The sequence below is a fragment of the Acanthaster planci genome, linkage group LG06, assembly GCF_054643075.1.
Source record: "Acanthaster planci isolate LZ-2023a linkage group LG06, COTS_SCS, whole genome shotgun sequence".
NCBI lineage: Eukaryota > Metazoa > Echinodermata > Asteroidea > Valvatida > Acanthasteridae > Acanthaster > Acanthaster planci.
In genome coordinates this window covers 19,012,591-19,036,986 of record NC_141782.1, presented here as the reverse complement: position 1 = coordinate 19,036,986, position 24,396 = coordinate 19,012,591, and the positions used below count along the sequence as shown (strand labels likewise).

General features: G+C 39.9%; 2 protein-coding genes across 2 annotated transcripts in view; both read left to right on the top strand.

Annotated features, from left to right (window-relative positions):
- LOC110989781 (uncharacterized) overlaps positions 1–20,693 on the top strand; it is a 40,772-nt gene extending 20,079 nt beyond the window's left edge. The window contains exon 3 of the mRNA XM_087138087.1: positions 18,649–20,693. Within this exon, the coding sequence (XP_086994213.1) occupies positions 18,649–19,262 (614 nt within the window). The 3' untranslated portion in view covers positions 19,263–20,693. The remainder of the gene's footprint in view (positions 1–18,648) is intronic.
- A 3,028-nt stretch (positions 20,694–23,721) lies between these two features.
- LOC147798923 (uncharacterized) lies at positions 23,722–24,396 on the top strand. Its single transcript, XM_087137845.1, has one exon. It carries the CDS (start codon positions 23,722–23,724, stop codon positions 24,394–24,396), a length of 675 nt encoding a protein of 224 aa, XP_086993971.1.

The following is a 24,396-nucleotide window of genomic DNA, read 5'->3' as shown; positions in this document are numbered from 1 at the left end:
TTTTTTTCTTCTTCTTCAGCCAAGTTTTTCTACCCCTACACTTTGGCACCTAGGAAAATCAGAAGAATTTCAAACTTGGAGGATAGTTGTGTGATCATCCAAGGACGGTCCTAGAAGAAATTCACAGTGATAACTTAAGTAGTTTATTTATTATTGATTTTTGAAGAATTAATTTTCCCCCATAGACTTTGTACACAGATTGCACACAGTTTTCGGACTGTCCTATATCAGGCTATGAGGGCGCTATTGCAGAATTACGGTCACACCTGCCTGGGCTTTCAATTTTCAAGAAACTGTCCCATATTGAACCATGTATGGCGTTGTTGCACAACATAGGGTTTGTACACACATTGTCCCGCATAATGCGTGAGCAGTCCTCAACTTCGATGGAGAATTACTACCAGAACGAAGAAGAAATCAGACTAAACTTCCCTTCCGTTCGATCGCAAATATACCCAAGTGTCCAAATATTAAATAATATTTTATAAGTTTTTCCCAGTTTAGACAAAAAATCACGTGACATGAAATTAAAGGAGCAGTTTTCCTGCACACGTGTTTCTAGCCCATTGACTTTGTAAACGTTTTTGAGCGACAATTTTGGTAACTTTGCAGTCTTTGATCGTTCCCAAAGTGATAGCCAACGAAGACCCCGATGCAAGATTTATTGCAAAGGGATGACGTCATGATGACATCATCCCCTTATTTTATATTCATTTTTGAATATTTAATTTGTCCCCATAGGTTTTGTACACGTTTTTCGACTTAACACAAGTGAACAAGTAGTCTTTAACTTCGGCGCAAGATTACTATCAGAACAAAGGAGAAATCGGGTACTTTACGCTCTGTTATTTTATTTGAAATATGCCTAAGAGTCCGAATATGAAGTAATATTTCATAAAAATTGTTCAGTTTAAGCGCAAATCACGTGACACGAACTTAAAGAAGCAGTGTTTCTGCAAACAAGTTTATAGCCCCTTGACTTTGTACACGCTTTTGAGCGACAATTTTGGTAACTTTGCAGTGTTTGATCGTTCCCAAAGTGATTGCCAACGAAAACCCCGATGCAAGATTTATTGCAAAGGGATGACGTCATGATGACATCATCCCCTTATTTTATATTCATTTTTGAATATTTCATTTTTCCCAATAGGTTTTGTACACGTTTTTCTACTTAACACAAGTAAACAAGTAGTCTTTAACTTCGGCGCAAGATTACTATCAGAACAAAGGAGAAATCGGGTACTTTACGCTCTGTTATTTTATTTGAAATATGCCTAAGAGTCCGAATATGAAGTAATATTTCATAAAAATTGTCCAGTTTAAGCGGAAATCACGTGACACGAACTTAAAGGAGCAGTGTTTCTGCAAACAAGTTTCTAGCCCATTGACTTTGTACACGTTTTTCAGCGACAATTTCGGTAACTTTGCAGTCTCTGATCGTTCCCAAAGTAATAGCCAACAAAGACCCCGATGCACGACTTATTTCAAAGGCATGACGTCACGATGACCTGAATATTTGCTCATACGTTTTGTACACGTTTTTCTACTTAATAAAAGTGAACAAGTAGTCTTTAACTTTGGCGCAAGATTACTATCAGAACGAAAGAGAAATCGGGTACTTTACTCTCTGTTATTTTATTTGAAATATGCCTAAGATTCCGAATATGAAGTAATATTTCATAAGAATTGTTCAGTTTAAGTGCAAATCACGTGACACGAACTTAAAGAAGCAGTGTTTCTGCAAACAAGTTTATAGCCTCTTGACTTTGTACACGTTTTTGAGCGACAATTTTGGTAACTTTACATCGTTCCCAAAGTGATAGCCAACGAAGACCCCGATGCAAGAATTATTGGAAAGAGATGACGTCATGATGACATCATCACTTTTTTATATTCATTTTTGAATATTTAATTTTTCCCCATAGGTTTTGTACACGTTTTTCTACTTAACACAAGTGAACAAGTAGTCTTTAACTTTGGCGCAAGATTACTATAAGAACAAAGGGGAAATCGGGTACTTTATGCTGTGTTATTTTATTTAAAATATGCCTAAGAGTCCGAATATGAAGTAATATTTCATAAAAATTGTCCAGTTTAAGCGCAAATCACGTGACACGAACTTAAAGAAGCAGTGTTTCTGCAAACAAGTTTATAGCCCATTGACTTTGTACACGTTTCGGAGGCACAATTTTGAACCCTTTCGGATGTGTGATCGTTTTCAAAGTGACAGCCAACAAAGATCTTAATACAGATTTTTTTTTATATAAATGACGTCATGATGACGTTGTCATGTGATTTACTCTTGTTTTTTCAATATTTATTTCAGCCCCTTGACTTTGTACACGTTTTCAAGCCAGCACTTGGGTTAGTTTGAGAGCTTTGATCAACAATACTTATCTTGTTGTTAAAACAGTCCCGAACCAGCTCTGTGTTTGTACTTGTTTACAAACACTTCTCTCTAGTTAGCTGGTTCGGCAGTTCAGCCGAACCAGGTTTTGTAATCGTTCTGGGTTTTTTTTAGCTGGTTCGGCAGTTCAGCCGAACCAGGTATTGTAATCGTTCTGTTTTTTTTTTTTTCTTTCCTTTTTTTAGCTGGTTCGGCAGTTCAGCCAAACCAGGTTTTGTAATCGTTCTGGGTTTTTTTTAGCTGGTTCGGCAGTTCAGCCGAACCAGGTATTGAAATCGTTCTGTTTTTTTTTTTCTTTCCTTTTTTTTTTTTAGCTGGTTCGGCAGTTCAGCCGAACCAGGTATTGAAATCTTTCTGTTTTTTTTTTTCTTTCCTTTTTTTTTTTTTTTTTTTTTTTTTTTTTTTCTTCTTCTTCAGCCAAGTTTTTCTACCCCTACACTTTGGCACCTAGGAAAATCAGAAGAATTTCAAACTTGGAGGATAGTTGTGTGATCATCCAAGGACGGTCCTAGAAGAAATTCACAGTGATAACTTAAGTAGTTTATTTATTATTGATTTTTGAAGAATTAATTTTCCCCCATAGACTTTGTACACAGATTGCACACAGTTTTCGGACTGTCGTATATCAGGCTATGAGGGCGCTATTGCAGAATTACGGTCACACCTGCATGGGCTTTCAATTTTCAAGAAACTGTCCCATATTGAACCATGTATGGCGCTGTTGCACAACATAGGGTTTGTACACACATTGTCCCGCATAATGCGTGAGCAGTCCTCAACTTCGACCCAGAATTACTACCAGAACGAAGAAGAAATCAGACTAAATTTTCCCTTCCGTTCGATCGCAAATATACCCAAGTGTCCAAATATTAAATAATATTTCATAAGTTTTTCCCAGTTTAGACAAAAATCACGTGACATGAAATTAAAGGAGCAGTTTTCCTACACATGTGTTTCTAGCCCATTGACTTTGTACACGTTTTTGAGCGACAATTTTGGTAACTTTGCAGTCTTTCATCGTTCCCAAAGTGATAGCCAACGAAGACCCCGATGCAAGATTTATTGCAAAGGGATGACGTCATGATGACATCATCACCTTATTTTATATTTATTTTTGAATATTTCATTTTTCCCCATAGGTTTTGTACACGTTTTTCGACTTGACACAAGTGAACAAGTAGTCTTTAACTTCGGCGCAAGATTACTATAAGAACAAAGGCAAAATCGGGTACTTTACGCTCTGTTATTTTATTTGAAATATGCCTAAGAGTCCGAATATGAAGTAATATTTCATAAAAATTGTCCAGTTTAAGCGGAAATCACGTGACACGAACTTAAAGAAGCAGTGTTTCTGCAAACAAGTTTATAGCCCATTGACTTTGTACACGTTTTTGAGCGACAATTTTGGTAACTTTGCAGTCTTTGATCGTTCCCAAAGTGATAGCCAACGAAGATGCCGATGCAAGATTTATTTCAAAGGGATGACGTCATGATGACATCATCCCCTTATTTTATATTCATTTTTGAATATTTAATTTTTCCCCATAGGTTTTGTACACGTTTTTCTACTTAACACAAGTGAACAAGTAGTCTTTAACTTCGGCGCAAGATTACTATCAGAACAAAGGAGAAATCGGGTACTTTACGCTCTGTTATTTTATTTGAAATATGCCTGAGAGTCCGAATATGAAGTAATATTTCATAAAAACTGTTCAGTTTAGGCGCAAATCACGTGACACGAACTTAAAGAAGCAGTGTTTCTGCAAACAAGTTTATAGCCCATTGACTTTGTACACGCTTTTGAGCGACAATTTCGGTAACTTTGCAGTCTTTCATCGTTCCCAAAGTGATAGCCAACGAAGACCCTGATGCAAGATTTATTGCAAAGGGATGACGTCATGATGACATCATCCCCTTATTTTATATTCATTTTTGAATATTTCATTTTTCCCCATAGGTTTTGTACACGTTTTTCTACTTAACACAAGTGAACAAGTAGTCTTTAACTTCGGCGCAAGATTACTATCAGAACAAAGGAGAAATCGGGTACTTTACGCTCTGTTATTTTATTTGAAATATGCCTAAGAGTCCGAATATGAAGTAATATTTCATAAAAATTGTTCAGGTTAAGCGCAAATCACGTGACACGAACTTAAAGGAGCAGTGTTTCTGCAAACAAGTTTATAGCCCATTGACTTTGTACACGTTTTTCAGCGACAATTTCGGTAACTTTGCAGTCTCTGATCGTTCCCAAAGTAATAGCCAACAAAGACCCTGATGCACGACTTATTTCAAAGGGATGACGTCACGATGACCTGAATATTTGCTCATACGTTTTGTACACGTTTTTCTACTTAATAAAAGTGAACAAGTAGTCTTTAACTTTGGCGCAAGATTACTATAAGAACAAAGGAGAAATCGGGTACTTTACGCTGTGTTGTTTTATTTGTAATATGCCTAAGGGTCCGAATATGAAGTAATATTTCATAAAATTGTTCAGTTTAAGCGCAAATCACGTGACACGAACTTAAAAGAGCAGTGTTTCTCCAAATGGGGTTTTTTGCCCGTTAACTTTGTACACCTTTCCAAGGCACAATTTTGAACCCTTTCGAATGTTTGCTCGTTTTCAAAGTGACAGCCAACAAAAATCTTGATACAGAAATTATTGTATATAAATGACGTCATGATGACGTCGTCATGTGATTTACTCTTGTTTTTTCAATATTTATTTCAGCCCCTTGACTTTGTACACGTTTTCAACCCAGCATTTGGGTTAGTTTGAGAGCTTTGATCAACAATACTTATCTTGTTGGTAAAACAGTCCCGAACCAGCTCTGTGTTTGTTTACAAACACGTTTCTCTAGTTTTTTTTTCTTCTTCTTCAGCCAAGTTTTTCTACCCCTACACTTTGGCACCTAGGAAAATCAGAAGAATTTCAAACTTGGAGGATAGTTGTGTGATCATCCAAGGACGGTCCTAGAAGAAATTCACAGTGATAACTTAAGTAGTTTATTTATTATTGATTTTTGAAGAATTAATTTTCCCCCATAGACTTTGTACACAGATTGCACACAGTTTTCGGACTGTCCTATATCAGGCTATGAGGGCGCTATTGCAGAATTACGGTCACACCTGCCTGGGCTTTCAATTTTCAAGAAACTGTCCCATATTGAACCATGTATGGCGTTGTTGCACAACATAGGGTTTGTACACACATTGTCCCGCATAATGCGTGAGCAGTCCTCAACTTCGATGGAGAATTACTACCAGAACGAAGAAGAAATCAGACTAAATTTCCCTTCCGTTCGATCGCAAATATACCCAAGTGTCCAAATATTAAATAATATTTTATAAGTTTTTCCCAGTTTAGACAAAAAATCACGTGACATGAAATTAAAGGAGCAGTTTTCCTGCACACGTGTTTCTAGCCCATTGACTTTGTAAACGTTTTTGAGCGACAATTTTGGTAACTTTGCAGTCTTTGATCGTTCCCAAAGTGATAGCCAACGAAGACCCCGATGCAAGATTTATTGCAAAGGGATGACGTCATGATGACATCATCCCCTTATTTTATATTCATTTTTGAATATTTAATTTGTCCCCATAGGTTTTGTACACGTTTTTCGACTTAACACAAGTGAAAAAGTAGTCTTTAACTTCGGCGCAAGATTACTATCAGAACAAAGGAGAAATCGGGTACTTTACGCTGTGTTATTTTATTTGAAATATGCCTAAGAGTCCGAATATGAAGTAATATTTCATAAAAATTGTTCAGTTTAAGCGCAAATCACGTGACACGAACTTAAAGAAGCAGTGTTTCTGCAAACAAGTTTATAGCCCCTTGACTTTGTACACGCTTTTGAGCGACAATTTTGGTAACTTTGCAGTGTTTGATCGTTCCCAAAGTGATTGCCAACGAAAACCCCGATGCAAGATTTATTGCAAAGGGATGACGTCATGATGACATCATCACCTTTTTTTATATTCATTTTTGAATATTTAATTTTTCCCAATAGGTTTTGTACACGTTTTTCTACTTAACACAAGTGAACAAGTAGTCTTTAACTTTGGCGCAAGATTACTATCAGAACAAAGGAGAAATCGGGTACTTTACGCTCTGTTATTTTATTTGAAATATGCCTAAGAGTCCGAATATGAAGTAATATTTCATAAAAATTGTCCAGTTTAAGCGGAAATCACGTGACACGAACTTAAAGGAGCAGTGTTTCTGCAAACAAGTTTCTAGCCCATTGACTTTGTACACGTTTTTCAGCGACAATTTCGGTAACTTTGCAGTCTCTGATCGTTCCCAAAGTAATAGCCAACAAAGACCCCGATGCACGACTTATTTCAAAGGCATGACGTCACGATGACCTGAATATTTGCTCATACGTTTTGTACACGTTTTTCTACTTAATAAAAGTGAACAAGTAGTCTTTAACTTTGGCGCAAGATTACTATAAGAACAAAGGAGAAATTGGGTACTTTACGCTGTGTTGTTTTATTTGTAATTTGCCTAAGGGTCCGAATATGAAGTAATATTTCATAAAATTGTTCAGTTTAAGCGCAAATCAAGTGACACGAACTTAAAAGAGCAGTGTTTCTCCAAATGGGGTTTTTTGCCCGTTAACTTTGTACACCTTTCCAAGGCACAATTTTGAACCCTTTCGGATGTTTGCTCGTTTTCAAAGTGACAGCCAACAAAAATCTTGATACTGAAAATATTGTATATAAATGACGTCATGATGACGTCGTCATGTGATTTACTCTTGTTTTTTCAATATTTATTTCAGCCCCTTGACTTTGTCCACGTTTTCAACCAAGCATTTGGGTTAGTTTGAGAGCTTTGATCAACAATACTTATCTTGTTGGTAAAACAGTCCCGAACCAGCTCTGTGTTTGTTTACAAACACGTTTCTCTAGTTTTTTTTTTTTCTTCTTCTTCAGCCAAGTTCTTCTACCCCTACACTTCGGCATCTAGGAAAATCAGAACAATTTCAAACTTGGTGGATAGTTGTGTGATTATCCAAGGACGGTCCTAGAAGAAATTCACAGTGATAACTTCAGTAGTTTATTTATTATTGATTTTTGAAGAAGTAATTTTCCCCCATAGACTTTGTACACAGATTGCACACAGTTTTCGGACTGTCCTATATCAGGCTATGAGGGCGCTATTGCAGAATTACGGTCACACCTGCCTGGGCTTTCAATTGTCAAGAAACTGTCCCATATTGAACCATGGATGGCGTTGTTGCACAACATAGGGTTTGTACACACATTGTCTCGCATAATGCGTGAGCAGTCCTCAACTTCGACCCAGAATTACTACCAGAAGGAAGAAGAAATCAGACTAAATTTTCCCTTCCGTTCGATCGCAAATATACCCAAGTGTGCAAATATTAAATAATATTTCATAAGTTTTTCCCAGTTTAGACAAAAATCACGTGACATGAAATTAAAGGAGCAGTTTTCCTGCACAAGTGTTTCTAGCCCATTGACTTTGTACACGTTTTTGAGCGACAATTTTGGTAACTTTGCAGTCTTTGATTGTTCCCAAAGTGATAGCCAACGAAGACCCCGATGCAAGATTTATTGCAAAGGGGTGACGTCATGATGACATCATCCCCTTATTTTATATTCATTTTTGAATATTTCATTTTTCCCCATAGGTTTTGTACACGTTTTTCTACTTAACACAAGTGAACAAGTAGTCTTTAACTTTGGCGCAAGATTACTATCAGAACAAAGGAGAAATCGGGTACTTTACGCTGTGTTATTTTATTTGAAATATGCCTAAAAGTCCGAATATGAAGTAATATTTCATAAACATTTTTCAGGTTAGGCGCAAATCACGTGACACGAACTTAAAGGAGCAGTATTTCTGCAAACAAGTTTCTAGCCTCTTGACTTTGTACACGCTTTTGAGCGACAATTTGGTAACTTTGCAGTCTTTGATCGTTCCCAAAGTAATAGCCAACGAAGACCCCGATGCAAGATTTATTGCAAAGGGATGACGTCATGATGACATCATCACCTTTTTTTATATTCATTTTTGAATATTTAATTTTTCCCAATAGGTTTTGTACACGTTTTTCTACTTAACACAAGTGAACAAGTAGTCTTTAACTTTGGCGCAAGATTACTATCAGAACAAAAGAGAAATCGGGTACTTTACGCTGTGTTATTTTATTTGAAATATGCCTAAGAGTCCGAATATGAAGTAATATTTCATAAAAATTGTTCAGTTTAAGCGTAAATCACGTGACACGACCTTAAAGGAGCAGTGTTTCTCCAAATGAGGTTTTTTGCCCATTAACTTTGTACACGTTTTCAAGGCACAATTTTGAACCCTTTCGGATGTTTGATCGTTTTCAAAGTAACAGACAACAAAAAACTTGATACAGAAATTATTCTTAAATAAATGACGTCATGATGACGTCATCATGTGATTTACTCTTGTTTTTTCAATATTTATTTCAGCCCCTTGACTTTGTAAACGTTTTCGAGCCAGTGTTTGGGTTGGTTTGAGAGCTTTGCTCAACTTCAAAGTTACAGCCAACAAAGACCCTTATGCAAAGACACGTCCAAATTTATGACGTCGTGATGACGTCGTCATGTGATTTATTATTGACTTTTTAATATTTATTTCAGCCCATGGACTTTGTACACGTTTTTGAGGCACTATTTTCGTACCTTAGTATTCGTTGATCATCGTCAAACTAACAGCAAGAACTAACTCTACAACAAAGATAATTCTAAAATATTCACGTCATGATGACGTCATCAGGTGATGTATTATTAAATTTGGAATACTTAAATATTCCTTTAAATGTATACAAACCCATATAAAATCAACCGTACCCTCCGCAACATTCTGTTTGCAGCAAGTGCTAGGATAAAATGTGGTCTTGATTTCGTCATTTTTACTCTCTCATAGTTTCGTAATGCCAGTTTTTTTCATCACATTTGCTAATACTTATTTTGTTGGTAAAAAAGTCCCGAAACAGCTCTGTGTTTGTACTTGTTTACAAACACTTCTCTTTAGTTCATTGTTGTTTTCAGAATTTTTTTTTTAATTCCTTGCAGGTATTTAAATGTAGGCTGTTATTCTTCCACAGTGATGGTGGAATAAGTTCTTCATTTTGTGTATCCACATGTGTGAAAACTTCCACGGATCTGTGTTGGGTCGTGTTCCTAAGGGAAAATGGAACAAAAGCTCCCATATTGTCGGTCAAAATGATACTGTGTGAATTACTTTGTGCACAATGTTTTCCTTGTAACAGGTTTCATGGAAATGTACATATATGTAGATAGTACATGAGAAAAATCTTCATTTTTATGACTAAGTGCGAGTTTGTTTTTGCATTAAATTGGGGACCCTGAACAATAGAGGACAATAAGGTCCCCGATTTACAGAGGGTCCCCGATTGACAACTGTGTACAAAACATATGGGTGGTCTTCCTCAGTTGCAGGCAAATACACACTTGTGTGTGTATGTGTGTATAGGGAAGGGGCGTAATCATACAAGTCGCCCTACGTCTTAAGTTTGATGGAGTGGAGTTCGGCCGCCACCATGAATTTTGTTTTCTGAGGCTTGTTTTCTAAGGTTACGTGAAGTGTTTCCATGGCTGAGAAAATAAGGGAAACCGTTCCATTCAAGCAAGGTTTAAGGAATAATCGGTCGATTTTAACCTTTTGCTAGCTGGGGGTTGGGGGTTTCAGGATTTTCCCAAAAAGATTGCTGCCGTGAATTAGATTTTTTTTTTACAAGGAGTTGATGAGATTTGTTATCAGCATTCACAGGGCCACTGTACACTCTTTTCTTACTGTTTGATTTTATACAGTGACATGGACGAGTGGTCTGTTCGCTGATGTATTTGAATTCTTGTTTACGACAATTAATTGACAACGAATACGTGTAAACCTCATATAATATACATGTGCATCAACCCTAATTAGCACCCGCTTACCTGATTGAATAAAGAAAATTACCAACTATAATATGAGTAGAATGAATTTACTTGTTATGTACCTAGTGTACTTGCTACGTGTGGAACCCAAATGACCATTAATACAAGTATGCAATTGTACATGTGACTCCATGTAGTAGGCTTATAATAAACAGAACCATCAATAACCCTCTATGATTTTACAAATGTTACACCCCTTTCCTGTAGTCCCCCAACCAACCTTTAATACTAAATCTAATATTCTTCGGTGATTTCTAACATGGGAGAATTATCTGTTCTTACGAACTGTTTCATTCCAAGGGTTTACTTAGCTAGAAAAACGGCCTGTATTGTGGTTCAACCGTCTTAATTCTAACATCATGAGGAAAGACATTTCTGGAACGCGAGTGTCGATCGCGCAACATTACCAAAAGAGGGCGCTATAACGAATTTACGCCGCTACAATTAGGTTGACGTAGCTTTTGATACACTGGTTTAGATACCAGCGTTTGTGCAGATCAGAACATCCTAGAAAGTTTGTGTGAGATTTGCTTAATTTTCAGGGTACAATCCTTAACTAGGAAGTCATCACTTGTCTCATGCACGGTCACGAAAGTGGGCGGGTAACGCTTGTCAACACATAAGTTGCCCGGTGGCCCATTAGGCTGGTGCCTCCCAACGAGCGGGAGTTTTAAAACTCTGTGTCCGGAGCTTGGCGACACAAGGGCTCGTTTGTGTATATTTGTGGGTTTTGTTTCTAATTCACTTAATAATTTAATGTATACCGGAGTATATAGAAGTATAAAATAACCAAAAAAGTGACTAATTAAGTGCAGAAAAAAAGGCACAGAAAATCATATGCTCTGTTTTCCCCAGCACAGAGGAGAAAAGGCAGGTGGGACTGCATATTATCACCCACCGGACAATAGGGCGAACATAATGGGCCTGCGGACACAATGGGGCAGACATAATGGGCTGGCGGACAAAGTGGGGCGGACATGATGGGCCTGCGGACACAATGGGGCGGGCGCAATGAGCTATGCGGATATAATGGGCCATGCGGACATAATGGGCTGGAACAGACGTGCGTTGCTGATAGCCTTCATGTGATGCGACAGTGTTTTGTGCATTGCATACAGGAGTTGCGCAAGGCGACAGTAGTCAGTGCGTTGCTGATTGGCGCAAAGCAGTGCGATATTAGCTGTGTATTGCTAATAGCCTCTCCTCAAGACCACGCAAAGCAGTAGAGGTTGTAATAAAGCTTACCCAATACGAATTATCCCTAATCACTTGATCAATTAATTATTCGTTGAATGTCTGAATAAATCATATTGTTCTTGAGGTTACTGGCAATCTAATTGTCAGATGTCCTTGTAGTTGTGTATTGTCTAATTGGCAGAGAGCATCACAATCATCATAATGGGCGGTATACTTCTACCAAAACAGATCTGCTCCCTTAGCCTTTAGGTCGCCTTTGAGTGATCTGTGGACCGAGGACGAACCTGAATTTAGGTTAGAGTCGAGACCCCAACCGGTTTCAGGCTTGATGCTCAAACATAGGTTAGGCCCGGGGAAACAATATATTACACAGCCACAATATTATTATCACTCACACTTATATAGCGCCTTTTCCCCTGAGGCTCTGAGGCGTTTTACAATCAATTAAATGACTAAATATTTCAACAAGCATATAATTATTAAAGACAATGTGTTGTGCACAGACACAATCCAAACATCACACACATTGAATATGGCATTACATAAATTCACTTTAAAAACTACCACCTAAACAAAATACTTCTTAAAAAGATATGTTTTGAGATTCTTCTTAAAAGATTATACTGTGTGACGCAATCAAAGCTCCAGTGTTATGCCATTCCAAAGGATTAGGCCAACCTGTGAGAATGATCGAAATCCATATCGTTTTGATTTTGTTTTTGGCACTGCACCACAAGCAACAGTAGATTTTCTTAATAACGGAAACTCCTGCCTGGTTGATATGTAGTTAACAGTATTTGAAGGTAATCAGGGACAGCACCATGCAACACATTGTTAACATAGTTAAGCAACTTATACTATCATTCTGTAAAGAACTGGCAACCAATGGAGATCTTTCAAAACTGGAGTTATGTGATCTCAACGTCCAATCATAGTAATTGATAGAGCTGCCCACTTCTGTACCTTCTGAAGCTTACTAACAACATTACAATTAACCCCGTACAATTATGAAAATGCATAATCCAATCTTGATATGACAGTAACCTGAACAAGTGAACTTACACGCCTGAACAGATAAATACTTCCGAATTCGACCAATATTACGAAGGTAAAACAGCAAAGTCTTGACCCTCTGTTAAATTAATAGGATTTGGCGATTTTCCATAGAAGGACCAGAATTCCAGAAAAACTCCAAAATTTCTCACACAAGATGTGGGCCTAAGCACAGTATCACCCATTGGAAGAATCAGAACACTACAAATGAGATCCATCTTTGAATCATTAAACTTCAACATGCTGCACCTTAGTTCCTGCTGCTTTTTTCAAGGAATCAACGCAATGTTTTATGGCCCAAATGTAGACTCTTGTGGAACACCAAATTAAATCGGCTTTCCATCCGAAATACTATCGTCAATTTTAACAATTGTAGTCGATCACGTAAATGAGATGAAAACCATTTCGGTACACTCCCAATAATTCCAAAAACCTTACGAAGTCTTGGAAGCAAACTAGAGTGGTCTATGGTGTCGAAGGCGGATGAAAGGTCTAGCATAAGGGACATAACAACGGACCCCGTGTCTAATGCACTAAATAAATCCGATTGAAATTTCATTAAGGCAGTTTCTGTGGAACATAATGGCCTGCATGCAGACTAATACATTTCACTTAAATCACAATTTTCATCCAGTTGATTTACCACAATTTTTTCAATAATCTTCGACAAGAAAGGCAAATTCGATACAGGGCAATAGCCACGTAATTGCTCAGAGTCAAGATCAGACTTCTTTAAAAGTTGGCAAATATATGCTTCCTTTAGAGAAGCTGGAACGTAAGCCTTTGATAAAGATGGACGGACAATCTTTGTGATATGAGAAACTATTTGACTGATACACTCTTTCAAAAGCCAAGTTGGAAGTGGATCTACATCACAGGATTTATTAACACATTTTGCAATAGCATTTCGGATATCGACACGTGTAACCTCTGAAAAATGGCACATTGGATTGCCTAAATCATAACTGTGTGGTGAATTATCAGTACCCAATCTCTGAAAATCACTACGAATTAACTCAAATGTGTCAACCAAAAAATTATCAAAAGCATCAGCAAGATTTTTGGAAGAATTATGACTGGGTAAAATGAAACCGAATTCCTCATTTGGAACAAAGCCTTCTAGTCACATCCACAGAATACAATACTAGATTTTATTTGGTTTCCAACGTAATTCACACGCACACAAAAATTAAACACACTTTGGCTGATTTGCGGTGGTTTTGTCCCGTAAAGCTAGTAAAGGCGCCTTTGAAAAAGTGGGTTTGTTGGTTGCCATGCATTTTTCTATGGTGCATCTTTCATTTTAGTGCAAATAGTGTAAACAAAACTCATATGCATATGTATGGCCATTTGTGCAGGACTCGTTAAGATTAAATCCCATATTTATTTTCCATGTTGGAGTTCATAATAATGGAATGTCCGCTGGGTAAATGCTTGCAACAAAACCGAAACCTTTTCCTCTAATGTTTCTGCACGATTTTAGGTTTCCTTCTGAATCAAAACTCACTGCATAGCAAAACAATACAAGGTTGTTCTTTAGGTTTCCCGGCAAATTTAATGGATTTGAAAGCCAAATTAATAAAAACTTTAACGATTACAATTTTCATTTATTTATTTCTTTATTTATTATGGTTTATTTAAATTTGAATCACGGTGTTCAAAGGCCAAAACCAATTCAAATTTACATTACGATTAACAATTATATCAATTAAACTTTACATTACAACATTATTTTAAAAATCAAAAACAAAAACCAAATATAAAAATAACAATATAAAAGTAAGAAGAAGAGAAAGAGATCCATACAGGGAGATCCCCCTGCACGCCAAACTCCAATAAAAGGGGGAGATTCAAAATGGCACCACCAAAACAACATTATAAATCGCATGAGCCAACAGGGTAACCAAGTGAGATTCAGAGTGCTCCTCGTGGAAATCTTTCCTGATAAAACTATTAGCCATAAAAACTACTGCATTACATTAAATTTCTGGCCAATGTTGGGATACTAGATTTTTCATAGCGATTTGTGCGACAAGTGGGAATCTGAAGAACTGAAATGGAACAAGATCTAAGCTGCCTGGAGTTGTTTTTGTGGGAGGGAGCATAGCCTAAATTTAATGGAATTGAGGATTTTGTTGCCAAATTTGCAGAGAAGCGTTTGACGTCTTTCTGCAAGATTTATCATGTTTAACTTGACTAACGCAGATGCATAACTATCATAATGGTGACCCAGTATAATTCTATAGGCACGCTTCTGGACCTTTTCAATGGCATTGATATGATGACTATTAATAGAAGTATGCCAAACCGGACTACAATATTCTAATCGGTCTAATATAAGCATTAAAAACCGCTACCATATCCTCTACCGAAGCTTCTCCTTTTTTTTCAAAATACATAGAGTGTACAGTATACGAGACGCCAATGGTCGCTTGTGCCCAATGGGGCCAGTTGCTTGATTTCCTCAGACAAAGCAGGATAATAAACATAAAACATAATGACGTAATGCAGTGTTTACCTTTCTCTTCATACATGATTTGGGAACTTCATGCATACACTCGGGCATGTCGGGAGACAAGCCCACTTTTGTACTGTTTTTTTTTTTTTTTGTTCTTTCTTTCTTTGTTTCACGTTAGGTCGATACACACGCAATATACTGTAGCACCAGCTCGTTCCGCCGGTGGGGGCACCAGCTCGGACCCGCATGGAGCTAGTTGGCTGCCCCCGCTGGTATGCGAACGGCATGCGGCTTTCCCGCCTCGCGCCTGCGCAGTCCCCGTCTAGACACCTCGTGTCTGGAGCTTGTGTGTGTGAGACAACTTTTTGACTTTGTGAAAATAAACAGAGCAGTTTTGCCCGGAACGGCGATTTGCGCCTGACTGAGGGGTTTTTGTCAGCGTCAGAGCCCATAGGCGGGACACGCTACAATACGTTACACATAACGTGTACGCATGCGTTCCTGCAACATCCCCACCTTTCACCCACAATGCACCGCAGTAAACACTGCATTGCGTCATTGTGTCGTAGGTCTCTTGGTGAGGATCTTGTCCAGCGTAACTACTTGTCGTGTATGGAATGAAACAATCTGTGTCAAACCTAGGTTGACCTCCAGGGGGTCACAGTCCAGGTCGTTCAGGTATCCGCATATGATAAATATGGCAGACGTGTCTACAGATTGTATATGGTCAACATCACTAACATGATCAAGCAGATCTGGCTGATACCCGGCTCCTGGAGGATAGTAAATGGCTCCAACATAGAGATTGATTCCAGGTCGTTTGTGGTATTTTAGCTGAAACTTCACCCACAAACATTCAAAGTCACATGTATGGTCCGGTAGAGGTTGTGCAGTCAGGTAGTCCTTGGTATATATTGCGACTCCTTCACCTCGTCTATCAGGACGATTCTTGCAAAACATCGTCAAATGAGAAATCTTAGCAGCATGAGAACTAGTTTCATTAAACCAGGTCTCTGTGACTACGGCAAAATCAGCCTTATGGGTGTCAAGAAGAAGTTCAAATTCCAATTTGTTGTTAAGGAACCTTGCATTAGTCAGGAGCATACGAGGTTGTAACTTTCTTTGTTTCTCAGCTATCGACTTGCTTGTTTCCTTCTGAGTACATCGCACAGGAATAGCGCATTGATATTGGTCACCACGCCTTGGTTTTAATCAAAGGCTGTTATCGCAGGGTGTTACTCTCACTGGTATTCGAGAAACCACAGTTGATGGTGAAAATCCATTACAATGCCGGTGTAAGGGATGATGGTGGGCAGCGGGAAAACCATACGACAGTGCACATTTTTGGCCTCCTCTTCTCCCTCGATACTTATATAAGTCCATTTAACTTGAGAGTCTGCACTAAAGAAGTCTCTACAGTGTAACTGCGAGAATTACGTAGAATGAGAAGTTGCAGTCTAGAATAAGATCGAACATGATTTGTTCCATTTGCATTACCTTTCTGCTGATGAACCATCAATAACGCATTTGACGGATTCTGTTGGTTGATGGTGCGTGGTCCTGGGTTTTCCAAGACATCCATGCAAATTGTTAAGTCCATTGGGGGATCAGCCGTAGATATTACGAGGCATGTTTGTCCACGTTTGGTCCATTGACAAATTGGGACCTTAGAGTGATAATAACCAGGAAGTCTCCAGTGTCTCGGTGACCCCCCCCCCAGGACGTGCTGGTAAATAGGAAAATTTATAGAAGATCATAAGATGTTTCCTGTGATGCCATGTTGAAGTTCTCTCAAATGTAGAGCATTGCAAAGGAACATGAAACATAGAAGTGTGATCACACCGCTATTTATCCTCATGGCAATATTACTCGATCATCAACACAGCATGATAAAAACACGTAGAAAGTACACTTAGAACACCCACCAAAACGACAAAATCCACACTTCAAAAACACTCAATAAACAGGGATATCACAATTCCAAGATTAAGAAGTGATGGCTAAAAACACACACGATAAAAACAGATTAAAAAATACGAAGTGGAGAGCAAAAAACTTACATATGGCAGCCGAGAACAGCGCCCTCGTGTATAGCTGTTTCTAATTGAAATTGGGAGCAGCTAATGAGCCATTTATTGTCGAATGATTTTGAATGTAAGTTCAGACTACCATTCAATGAACTAGACTAGTAATATGATCGCACAGTTTGATGAGAAGCATGTGACTGTATATTGCACAATTCGCGGAATTTTAAAAACTGGTCCTTCAAATTGGTAGTAAGCGATTGGGTGCTGGTGGGAGGCATTCAGCGTTCAGCTGCACAAATTGGTCAGTCGAATGAGCAAGCATGTGTAAAGTGAGAGCAAAGATTCAAAGTATTTCATGTATTTATCCTGAAAAGTTATTCTTGGCTCTGTAATTCCACTCTGAAGGTTCATCTATCTCAGGGGATTGCGATTATCCTGGTTACCTGCTACTTGATTGATGGCTTCAAGCACCTCAGGCAAACATGTCAACTGAAAATAGACCGGGCCATATTTTTCAAACTTAAAAACTGAAACCGATCCAACTGCAAACGAAGTTGAACGACCGAAATCTAATATGGTGGGAACTGCAGCACGGAAGCAAATTCGCTCCTGATGAGCAGCAGCCTCGGATCGGGGAGGGGGGTCAAACCCCCCCTGCTCTGAGACCACAAAAAAGTAGAAAAATAATATAAAAAATAACTAAAGTAAGTGTACTAATCCCATTGTAAACAATGAATGTATGCCGTGTATAATGTTTCTCTCTGTTTCCACTTGTCCGCAAAAAAAAAAAACATACAAAAATCTCCGGCCTGACCCAACGGCCCCAAAATTCCTGTATCTGACCCTGGAACATGAGTGAATGCATTTTACAAATTTGGCCAAAGAAAACCTTTAATACAAACAGAGTCATACTTGTACAAACACCTTTGTGCATGAGAGGTACTTCCCTCGTTCTCCCCCCCCCAAAAAAAAACCACCCAAAACGTAAATTGTGTGAGGAACAAGTTTCAAATTCTACCATGTACCAGAATCACTTTCCCGGGTTTCAATTTCAACAAAACGCCCATTATATAAATAAAAACCATAGGCTTAAATTTGTGGCAATTCGTCGGAAATAGATTCCTCTTTGGAGTTAGGTCCAAATATCTCTCCGCACGACTGTGTGACAAAAACAGTCAAACGTTTAATACGAAGACAAGGTTTGGAAAATTGATCTTCATCGTCTCAGTCCGTACGGTTATTGATTCAAATCTACTCCCTCGCTGTTGAGGTTACACTTCAACGTAACTTGTCTCAGTGTTCACACTTCTCTCTTATGCGTTTCACATGCATGTTGAAGGTACGTTACCGGTACCGATGCAGTGACATGGGAGGCCTATATTGTGCAAATGGTGGTCAGCTAAACCTTCGATATGAAGATTTTACCCTAAAAAATCAACTAATCTTGGCATGGTTCTTCTTCAAACCAAATGAATATTAGAGTATGTATGATTAATCTATTCAACTGTATGTTAAGTTTTTTTTCCTTATTCCAGGACAACTTAATGTGACGGATAACAGCTATGAGACGCAATCACTGGCGTCGACTGAATGCCAAAGCCACGGCCAACATCTCTGCGAGTTGTGGGAGGTAGACAAGGCTTTTGCAGATAGCTGTTACGGAATACTGCCGGCAGATACCAGCCTGTGGTACGCCGTGCCAGACAGCCAGGCGGTTGTTAGTCTTAGCGGCGTCACCCAACACGGGCTACCTATGATTTCTCCCTCCCCCGCCGTCTGCTGCCCGGGGCCGCGGCGCGACCCTCAAGACCCCATAATAACAGCAAGCAAGTACACTCGCGAGGATTTGGCCGGGCAGGCGCGAGCCTGCTCCGACCTGGCCGCTCACCCCTGCATGCTGCCCGAGCTGAAGGCTGCTTCCCGCAGAGGCTACCAAGACCCTGCACGAGATTGGCCCTTCTTTGCGATGCCTAACCGCGATGTCTGGTTACCCCTTCACGGATGTGGTGAGGGCTACACTGGCCCCCTCTGCACATTTCCTTATTGTAGTGGAAATTATGTTGGCCCTGAGTGTTACGAGGGTACCGTGGTAAATACTCCGAGACCATATAGGAAATCTAACGTGATTTGTTGCCCAAACCTTTACTAGACCCGGTGTGAGCCGTAGGCCTAGGCCCGCCAAATACTTAGCACTTTATTCACAATATCATGTATCGGTAATGTTATTTAAATGACAGCGTGTTCGCTTAAAAAAAGTCCTGTCCTTTCTAGGGAGGTGCGGTTTTCAAAGAGCCAATTTGAGAAGAATTTGAATCCCCCGATCCAAAACGTACACAGGCCACACTTTCTTTCCTCGTAATCTGAAAAGACTTGTGTAAAACGTGTCTAGGTGTCCTGAACGACACTGTTGAACTTAATTCTCAACATCAAGCTAAAAAACGTTTTCTGAATGTCAAATGTAGCAGATCTGGAAAACTCACACATGAACGTAGCTTGTGACGGTCTGCAGGTTGTTACGTTTTACAGGCTGCCTCGATGTAAATGTCTCGATAACGCTTTTTAGTATGAGTACAGTCCGAAATGGTGTTAATACACAGAGAAATAAGAAAAAACAAATTGAATCGTAGAAATAAAATGCAGACTCAATGTTTTTGTTGGACAAAATACAGCAGACGTTGATAGATTCAACTACCAAGAAGCCGACATTACTCTTTTTTGCAAGTAGGGATTTTATATTGCACAAAACATTAATGGTACACTTTATGTTATCCCATGCAAAGCACCATATTGCTATACGTCATTAAAGTCGTGCGCAATCTCATACATGTAATCGCTCAGGCTACCGTTGAATAGTGCGAGGTTGTGAATTATATTTGTGAAAGAGTTGCGTGTTTTAAACTGATTATTATATCTCAACTTGTGCCTTTACTTTTGTCATCTGACCTTTTCTTTTGTAGTTAAATGTTGGGTAAAGCAGTACTAGCGAACATCAGTGTCGAGAGATATTCGTGCATGTTGGATTTATTTTAAATACCCGATAAATTGTTGGTATCGCTGTTTGGTATCTCTGTCAGTGAGGTGTCCCGGAACATTAAGCGTTTCGTAGATAAGACCAGGTTTACGTTACCTACGTATACTGTTCTGTATGACTTTAAAACGTGTTGCCTTTTTAACATTTTTTAAATCATCAAATCGTTAAATTCATCACTTTCTTTTTGGGTCTTGAATTTTCTTTTTAAGCAATTTAAACTTGTTATTGTCTTAAAACGTATTCATTTCGGATCAAAGCCAATTTTATATTAGTATTATCAGCATTAAAATCAAACGATTAATTCAAATAGCTCTTCGTTCTTATCATTACCTATTTATTAAATTAAAAGGCTGCCACGTGTTTCTTCGGGTTTGAAGTTTGGGGGGTAGTCAGCATTGTGAACAACAAAGAACAAACAAAGCAATTATTTCACCAATTATGCTATCGTTTTATAATCAGGTTTAGAATAAACATGATTTGCCCAGTTCTTTAATTTCACTGTTCATCTTAGCAAATTTCTCACTGCTCTGCTTTTTGCTTTTTTCTGCACTTAATATCTCTTTATGATTACTTTTCAGTATAGCCATGGAGAAAGGAAGACATGTTGCGTCATTATGCAGGTGTCTCTTACGGTCGTTATCCTTGACGCATGAAAATTACGGAAATCAACTGATGGCTGGTACATGCTCTGTCGCAATAAATTACTACTGTGTGACATGGAAATACCGAGTGAAAAAACCTACATCGTTGCCATAGTAATGCTAACCACTAATAACCTCATCCAAAAAAAAAAACATAACTAAGAAGATTGTGCTTCATTAGAACGAGTACGAAACTTATTGAATTCAGGGCCTTGCGTGTGTTGCCGCAGCGTCGGGTCGTAAGCCGTGTGCTTTGTGTAGGATGTTGCGTGAATAAGGCTGTAGGCCTCGCCTGATCGTTACCCCGCGCGCTATTCAAAATTACCACTAGAAGACAGAGGCAGTAGCGTATGCAGCTTTTGGAGGAGAGGGGCAAATTAAAACGCAAATTGCTCTTTTGGGCTCATTCAGGGGAGAAAAAATATAGCCTATTTATATGTTAAATATACATCAGTTTCTTTCCTGCTCACCTAAGAAGTAGTCTAAGTTAAAAAAAAATACCCAAAAAATCTTGGGTTTTTTTTTTCTTTTTAAGTGGGGGTGGGACATGCACCCCCATTTCCCCCTGCATAAGCCACTGGACATAGGCCTTGATTGTTTGGTTTAATTTCCACACGGGGTCGGGGGATGAGGGAACGTAGGCCATGCCAATGAAAGACGGATTGTCTTTTGGACCATTTTATTTCACTTCCTCCCCAAATCGTCAAAAAAGCCGCCAAGTTACGCCTTACCCCTAATTTACTTAATATCCACTCCCTCCATTGGGGGAAAAAACATTTTGTCCTCCTGAAAATTTGGTTTTGGACCGCCCTTTAACAAAATTAGAAGCCATTTTAGACAACCACTACGGACGAGGAGGCAGAGAGGTCTCAGTGTCTTAGTTACTATAGAGACGACATGTAATGCAATAAACCAGATTGCTTGTAATGCATGCATGATCCCCGCGTATTCTGTAGCTACCGCTGGGGCCGACGACCGACGGGCTGTTAACTATGTAGGGGTAGATGTTACATCTGACAAGGGAAATTGCTGCCTCAAGCGCGGTGATGAAAGTATTAGAAGCACCAGTAATAATTACGCTGATTACGATGACGGAACGTGAACCATTGAATATCAGGAGCGGAACGTCACATTCAAAGCGAAATTCCACAATTTCGGTGGCATTTGAGAAAAAAAAGACAAATTCCAGGGCTCCCTTAGAAAACAGTTTTTCAAACACCAGCCGCACAACCCGACCTACGTAAACCGAAAGGGGACTAGAGATATCTTTACTGCGGGGTTAATGTCAACTTTGCACACCATAGATCTGAGTGATATTTGTTAGTCTAGTCTGATCAGGCAGCATCCAGCATGCACTATAAACAAGGAACCAAATGTTCAACTTCTTTTAGAATGAACGACCCTTGCTCTTTACTATTATTCACCAGCTTGACACTTTTCAATGCTCTAAGCATGATTGTTTAAGGGAGCATTCTTGACTTTCTTCCAGCAAGAAAGTGCTGAGTAAAGTGTTAGCAGTGAATGTTTGGAAATCAAAAATTGAAGTACCATATAGCTGTTTACCTGTTGAATACCTGCTGCCAACAACATTGTATCCAAACATTAATTGGTAACAGCCATGGCTAGCACAACGGACTGTCGTGATTGTTATCAACAGCTCTAAGAACTGGAGAAAAGCGTTGGTGCGATGACAAGGGCTGGGTGATTGGGCGGAAAATCCTTCAATTTTAGTTTCATTAGATTGGAAATAATCGTAATAAAGAAGAATATAAAACTTGAAGGTTTGTTTTCAAAGATAAAAATCGAGTTCTATAGTAAAGATTGCGGTAACACCATGTATTTATCTCTTCTTTGAGTATGTGTGGTTCTGAGAAGAACCGGGGAATAACTCGACGTTTCGAACAGTGTACACTGTCCGTCTTCAGGAGACTGCAGGATTCTAACTGGGAGTGGAGCTTATATGGTGTAGAGAGGGATCCAGATGTAGGGATTAGCTCGGTGAGGCGTTAAGGCGGGAACAGTGATGGATGCTGCACTGGATCCAGGAGCTGCATGCCCTGTGTGTGTGTTTACCGGAGCGTGTCAGTAGGAGTTGGCAGTGGGAGAGTGAATAGCTGGGTGCCAAGGGGTATAGAAGACCCATAGGCTGACTAAGGGGGAAAACCTAACTAGGGAGTCCTAGGGTATAGGAGACCCATTGGACTGGGATGTGAGGATGGGGCGCCAGATATCGCTGATGTTGAAGCCGATGTCTTGGGGAACTGTGTCGTGCTTGATGATTTCCATGGCTTCTCTAATGCGGCGGGGATACCATCGTTCGATGCTGGTGATAAGTTCAGCTTGGCTCCAGTTGATTTGATGGTCTTCAGTGTGGGAGTGCTTAATTATTGATGACTTTTCCAGCTCTCCCTTCCTACCATGGGCTTTGTGCTCGTTGATTCGGGTAGGGAGGTCCCTGCCCGTCTCGCCGATGTACACTTTGCCGCATTGGCAAGGAATTCTGTACACCCCCGGTCTGCGCTGGGGGTCCTGTCGGTCCTTATGCGAAGTAAGCAGGTGATGCAACTGAAGTGGGGCTGTGTGAAAAACTTTAATACCGTGCTTGTGGAGAATCCGCTGGATGTGGTGGGAGGTGTTGCCTAAGTAGGGGAGGGTAATGGAACTAGGGGCCCTAACTAGTTGGCTTTGGGTATAGGAGACCCTTCGGCCGGGGGTGGATCTGGGATCTTGGGTCTTGACTTGGCTTGGCTTGTATCCGTTACGTTGCAGCGCTGCAGTGATGTGGTGGAGTTCTTGACCGAGGAATTCTTTGTCGCAGATGTTGTATGCCCTGCGGACCAGGGCCCGGTTGACGGATGACTTAATCTTGGGGTGGTGGAAGGAAGTATTGTGGAGATACCTGTCCGTGTGCAGATAAGGGCAACGCCACCGTCGTCATGGACACGACGGAGTATGACCGCAAGGTGGCGGACATCCTCAACTCGACCTCCTACCGTGAACTCCAAAAGGATCCTACACAATCCATCGAGAGGAGGCTGCAACAAAAGCTTCTCTCTCTCCAGCGCTCCGGCAACATCACCCAGCCCCTTTATAGACAGCTCTGGCCATCCAATTCCAGGTGCCCAAGGTTCTTCGGACAACCAAAGATTCACAAGGAAGAAGTCCCGCTACGCCCCATTGTAGCGTCCAGAGGAGGCCCCACATACGACACAGCCAAGCACCTTGCCAAAATCCTCCGCCCCTTGGTGGGGAACACCGAACACCACGTCAAGAACTCGGACCAGTTTGCCGCCCTCATCCAAAACCTCACCCTCCAGCCAGACGACATCATGGTCAGCTTTGATGTTGTCTCACTATTTACCAATGTTCCCACCTCCGACGCCACCACCATCGCAAAGGACAGGCTTGCAGCAGACCCTGCCCTCAAGGACCGCACAGACCTCACTCCAGAACAGCTACACGACCTGCTTCTCACCTGTGTCAAGTCATCGAGCTTCTGCTGGCGGGACAAATTCTTCGAACAGTCAGCTGGAACCTCCATGGGATCTCCTATATCCCCGGTTCTGGCTGACATGTTCCAGAGTTCAGGGTATTACCTTGAAATCTCGTGA